At 37.8% G+C, this 6,294-nt stretch overlaps 1 protein-coding gene across 1 annotated transcript; it reads right to left on the reverse strand.

Annotated features, from left to right (window-relative positions):
* Positions 450-3,588, reverse strand: LOC107605125 (pentatricopeptide repeat-containing protein At5g11310, mitochondrial-like). Its single transcript, XM_016306882.2, has 3 exons — positions 2,728-3,588; positions 1,179-2,562; positions 450-953 (listed from the first exon to the last, which is right to left on the reverse strand). The coding sequence occupies exons 1-2, from the start codon at positions 3,326-3,328 to the stop codon at positions 1,316-1,318; spliced, it is 1,848 nt and encodes a 615-aa protein (XP_016162368.1). The 5' UTR covers positions 3,329-3,588; the 3' UTR covers positions 450-953; positions 1,179-1,315.

Consider the following 6,294-nt stretch of genomic DNA (forward strand, 5'->3'; position numbering starts at 1 on the left):
TTTCTCAATTTTAATATTACAAAATTTGTATAAGATTACATTTATTTATATCTCATCCTCATTGTTTTTATGTATGTATATTATATTTTTTAAGAATATCTTCAAATAAGGAAAGTGAATCAAATACTAAAAAATTAAATATAACACTTGTTTTAAACCATACAAATTCTTCTATATATACCTACTATACTATAATAGTTGTTCAATACATTCTTATTATTTATTTTACTATTTTATTCTACATATTTTTCTTACTTGAATATTGAATATTGTTCATCATGTCTGTTTTAAAACGTATATATATTACAACTTTTTCATGCGTATCTACGTCTCTGCGAATTAACTTATTACAAACAAAGGGATTGAGCTATAAAAATAGTTCTTTTGTCACATTCTTTTAATAATAATAGCTTAGCCTTAGAAAGAAAAATAAATAAACTACCAAAATATTTTCAAAACTTTAGTTGCTAAGAAAATTAATTTCAAAAGGTGAAAACGACAAAAAACACTCTTGGAAAAAAAATGTGACAAAATGACCAAATGTGAAATAAATACATCTATGTTAGCAGAAACAACTAGATAGCAAACATCAATGCTTAGAGCGGCAACTGCGAAGTTGACATGATCTTAAAACTTTCCACTTGTTTCCATTTCTTTTTCCTTCGGGATTATTTTTGTCTCCCGCCTAAATTTTTGCATTTTTGGGTGATTTCCTTATATATATATAACTTCCTCTCGCTGTTGTAAAAATATTGACAACTTTTAGTGTTGGGATGACAAAATGGTCCAACTTTCTTCATCGAAGCACCCTGCCTAAGATTGAATATTCCCACCATTCAGAACAAAATCATTGAAGACATGATCCTCTTTGGGCTAGTTTTGGTCACCATTTTGTTCTTCCTTATTGATATTCCTGCAATTCACTTGCTCCATATATTCTGCAGCCATGCGCTCTGCATCAGAACACCAAGGCTTTACACATAATTATATGAATTTGGATCCTCTCATTTTAAAAATGACCAAGACAAGTATCTTCACCATTTATTGTTTCTCATTTTAATTTCATTTTTCTGGAGCAATCGAATGAAAGGTAAAAATGCAAAGATGACAAGGTCACATTAGAATATCCAAATCCTAATTATATAGACATCTCTAAATCAGTTTACTTAACCACTTACTGCTGACTAATGCAGAGCAGATATTTTGCGTTTTGTTCTGGATATGTCCCTCATTATGTAATGTGGTTCAGTGCTCAGATGCGAACTGATTCTCATTCGCACAGTCAGTTTGGTTTTGCTCCCGGTTGATGACGAGATCAGATCACAGAAGATGTGCGTTTGGCACTTATCTTTCTCTCAATATCCTCTATCAAACCGTTCGCACTTGAGACATCATTTTCAGAAGAACATTTATACTTTTCGAGTTCTCGAGGGTCGTTACAGTTTTTCAACATATCAGAAAATGCTTGGGCCTTCTGAATTATAGAATTCCTTCTTGCACGCGCATCATTGTTGTCTTCGCTGTAAGTATTTGGGAAGCTGGTAGAATGGGGAATGGAAGACATCAAATTGCGAAGCTTTTGTGCCACTTCATTCATACCCTGTTTCTTTAACTCCGCATTCAGTCTCTGGAAAGTAAGGTACTGAGGAACTATACCCCTTCGTATCATGTCCTCGAATTCAGCAAAAGCCTCTTCCAACCTACGCATTTTGCATAGCAAATGAACTAACATGGTACTTGTAGCCAAGTCCATGTCCAATCCTTTATGTCTCATTTCCTTGCTAACTCGAACTGCCAAGTCTAACCTTTCCTCTTCACATAACATCTTCACCAAAAGATGGTATGTTAGCCGATCAGGCGTATAACCGGACTGGATGATCTTGGTATACAAGTTCATCCCTTCCTCAATCTTCCCGCATCTTGAGAAGTATCTAAAGAAGTAATTATAGGTGGTGGAGCTTGGAAGGAAACCCCTACTTATCATCATTTTAAGAATCTTACTAGCACCTACAAGATCTCCTGCCTTACAAAACCCCTTCACCAGAGAATTATATGTCGATTCGGTAGGGCCAATTTCTAAAACATGAAATCGTTCCATCATCCCCAAGGCCTCTTTAAATCTCCCAGCTTCTGCCAATGCATCAATTATCGGATTATACACTATTGCATTTGGTGCAATTCCTTCTTTGATCATGTCGCCAACCATCTCTAGCGCCTTTTCAACTCGACGCATTCTACAATACCCTTCGATAAGGGTACCATATGTCACAACAGTTGGTCTTACATTCTCCTTCTTCATCTCCTCCCAAAGTCTCTCACCGTGTTTGAGTTTCCTTGACCGAAACCATCCATTTAACATTATGTTATAAGCCCGAATCGAAGGAACCCAACCCTGGTTCATCTTCTTTCTTAGACATAAATACTCGTGAGCTGCCCTAACAGACCCTTCTTTGCAAAGTGAATCCAACAATATGTCAAATAAACTCAATTCTGACTCAGAATCTATAATTGAATTGTGCTTTCTTGCAAACTCAAATGTACGAATTGCAGGTTGCACCATACCTGAAAATTTTCATTCTTTTAAGTTAAAATTAAACCATTTCTCTATACTTTCCTAAGAGTTAAAATTCTCACTCGCAAACTATCAACATTATTATCTTATTCTTTCATAGATTCAGATTGAAACGTACGAAAACATAAACGGAAAATATTCGGGTTTTTTTTAACCTGCACGTGCATAGCGTCGAATCATGATACTGAAGGTGGCAACGGAAACCAAAGCTTCTCCCTCGTCGTTTCCATCATCGATGTGATGAAGAATCAGCGTCCAAGCGGAGTCAAACTCCCTGGACTTAGCGAGAGCGTTGACCACAGCGTCGAACAGCTTCGAATTAGGTCTGAACCCGGGTTGCTTCTCGGCCCACAGGAACAGCGAGTGAAGCAGCTTGGGCGACGAACCGAAACGGTCAAACATGGCGAGCAGTAGCTCTGAACCCGGTTCAATCCCGGAGCGATCCAGTTCCGCATGGAGGAGCGGTCCGGGAGAGATTGAAGAGTCGGCGAATATATCGACAATTGCGGAGAAATCGCGCGTTGAGAAATTGGAGTGGGGTTGGGGTTCGGAGGATTGGGGTTTGGGATTGGGAGGGTGTTGAGGGATTGGGAGGGTTGGCCATTTAATGAGGGGGTTTCCGCGAAGGGAGAGCCAGGAAGAAGAGAAGCGGTGGTGGTGATGAAGAAGGGAGAATGAGAATGTAGGAGTGGGTTTTTGTTTGAGTGTGAAAAGTAAGGGAGATAGTGAGTGACGAAGAGGGTTGTGGAAGAGCATTTGGTTTGGAATGTTGGGAGCGGCTGGAAAGGAATTGAAACAGGGGAAGAGGGAAAGTGGCAATGGAGCTGGCGGACGAGTGACGGAGGCGGCTCAAGTCAAATTCTCAAAGGAACGAACGGTTTCATTTCTTCCGTTCATAGAGAGTGCTTGAGATAGAAGCAAAAGCTCTTTCAAGGATTCATATTGTTTATCTGGCTTCTATATTTGATTTAGGTTGGTATTGTGTAGATTTATTATTCTTCTTCTTTTAATTTACGAACGGTAGACTATTTTCAATCAAATTTTCTTTATTGAAAAAATATTATAATGCAAAAAAAAAAAAAAATCACTTAGTGAAAATGCAGAGATGGGAGTTTTTAAAATGCCATTATTTATTCATATTTATGACACACCGAATTTTCTCTTCCAAAATTGTGTCTAGAATACTTACATGTGAAATGATTAAAAAACATATATGAAAAATCAACTAATAAGGACAATTAAGTAAATTTATGAATTTTGAAAATTAGTGGGGACGGGGTGGATCTCCGCTTAGGTTCTCACGCTTGCTTCAGAAGGATTTGGTCTCCCGTCTCTATCTTTGTAAGAAAAAATTTTCACAGTCAGATTTTTATTCGGAACAGTCTCCGCAAGATTCCCCACGTCTCAGAAAGTTTTGGCATTCCTACTTAGTAGCTTTCTTTTTCTATTCTCTTTTGGCAATTTCTCTTTCTCTTCTAGCAGTTTTTGTTCTTTCTTTCTTAGCAGTTTTTCTTTTTTCACATTGTGTTGTTCTATTGTGTCGCACGCTCTTTTCCTTTCTCACACGCTCTCTTTGTCGCGCTCTCTCCACGCTGTATCGCCTTGTTCGAATGCTGTCATGCCGTGCTTTCTCTAGTTCTCTCGAGCTACAATTTTGTGGCGTGTTGTGCTACTTCTGTTGGACTGTGCCGTCGCGTTTGGGTCCGCCGTGTTGCTTCTGTTTTCTGCTGTGCTCGTCGCGTCGTCTTAGTTCCAGTTTTGCGCCGCCTCAATCTCTCCCGCTATTCTTCTCTTTTTTTATTCTAATGTTAAAATCTCTTTGTTATGAGTTGGTGATTTTGATTTTGATATATATTGATAAATTTGATTTTGATATATGTTGACAAGATTGTTGTTGTTTTTGGAATTATTATTGTTGTTGTGGTAAAATTTGGTGATGACAAAGATGTGGTGATTATGCTTCAATGATGATAGAGGTGTGATGGTGGGGTGAGAGATGTGATAGAGTTGGGAGTGAAGGGTAGACTTAGAATATGAAATTTTGAATGAGGATATTTTAGGAATAAAATATTATTTAAATTTCAGTCCCCATCTCTTGTGTCCTTATATTTTAGAAGTACTGAAAGAACTGAAATTTTAAGGATAGAGACTAAAATTTTAGTTCCAGCCACCAAAGAAAATACTGAATTCTTCTAGTACCTCTTACCAAATGCTACCAAATTGGTACCCAAAAGATTCTGGCGCTGAAAAAATGGTACTTGACTTTTGTTATTGACAAAATAGTTCTCGAAAGATTTTAAAATTTGACAAAATCACCCCTAACATGAAAAGATGACGTCACAGTGAACGAAAAATACTAACGTGGCCGTTGGAAGAGAGCTCCGACGGTGGCAGAGAGCTCCGGCGACGTTAAAAAGCACCACCAACCCCTCCTCCTCCTCCTCCTTCCCACCACCAACCCATTATTCTTCTTCTTCTTCAGTGCCAGCAAAAGAGGACGCATGCGAAGAAAAGGTTGAAGAGCTGGTCGAGCCGGCACCTTCTTAACCGCGATGCTGGAGAGTGTGGGGTGCGAGGTAGCAGAGGCGGGAGGCTTCGAGGTCATCATAGATTCCAGTAACGCCACACTCTTCACGTGGTTTTTGTCGTAATCGGAAAAGGAGAAGAGAGACAAGTGTTGGTGCTGTTGTGGCTTAGGGATTGGAGAGTTGTAGTTGTGGAAGAGAGGGAAAGAAGAGGGTTTGGAGATATAGTTGGTGGTGGTGGAAGTGGCGCGCAGCAGTTGATGCGAGAGGAGAACAGAGATTCGAAAGTGAAGAACGGCCATGAGAAAACGTGTCACCCTCCTCCATTACGCCACAGTGGGTCGTACTCTCTTGCGTCGCCGTCGCATGCGTCCTGCCTCCCTCGCCAGTGTCGGAGAAGAAGAAGAAGAAGAAGAAGAAGAAGAAGAAGAAGAAGAAGAAGAAGAAGAATGGGATGGTGGTGGGAAGGAAGAGTAGGAGGAGGAGGAGGAGGAGGAGGGGGAGGAGGGATTAGTGGTGGTTTTAACGTCGCCGGAGCTCTCTACCACCGTCAAAGCTCTCTTCCGACAGCCACGTTAGTATTTTCCGTTCAAGGTGACGTCATCTTTTCATGTTAGGGGTGATTTTGTCAAATTTTAAAAGCTTTTGGGGATTATTTTGTCAATAACAAAAGTCAGATACTATTTTGTTAGTGCCAAAATCTTTCTGGTATCGATTTGATATTTACCTCGTTAATTTTAATTAGGTGTATTTAAAATTTTTATACCTATATTTAATCGTTGGGTAACATGTTAGGATAAATAATTATTTTTTATATTAACGACAATAAAAATACGAATAAATTTTAAGTATTTGATTTTGATTTAACATTAGATCCATTTTTGAAATGATACTCGTACTTTAATTTAGTCAACAAAATTTTAATTTATTCAATTTAATTTTTAGTTTAGTATTTTAATTTATAATTGATTTTTGACCTTATTTTTATTTTAAAATTGTTAATCACATGCTGAGATGGATCGACAATAATTTCTCTAAAATTTTTAATGATTATATAAAATAAGGGTTAATATTTAAATTAGTTCTAAAAAGATAATACCTTTTTAAATTTATCTCTAAAATTCTTTTTAATCAAATTGATCCATTAAAGATTAAAATTTAATCATATTTATTCTTGAAATCAAATTTTTCATCAAG

This window comes from Arachis ipaensis, chromosome B06 (genome assembly GCF_000816755.2).
Source record: "Arachis ipaensis cultivar K30076 chromosome B06, Araip1.1, whole genome shotgun sequence".
NCBI lineage: Eukaryota > Viridiplantae > Streptophyta > Magnoliopsida > Fabales > Fabaceae > Arachis > Arachis ipaensis.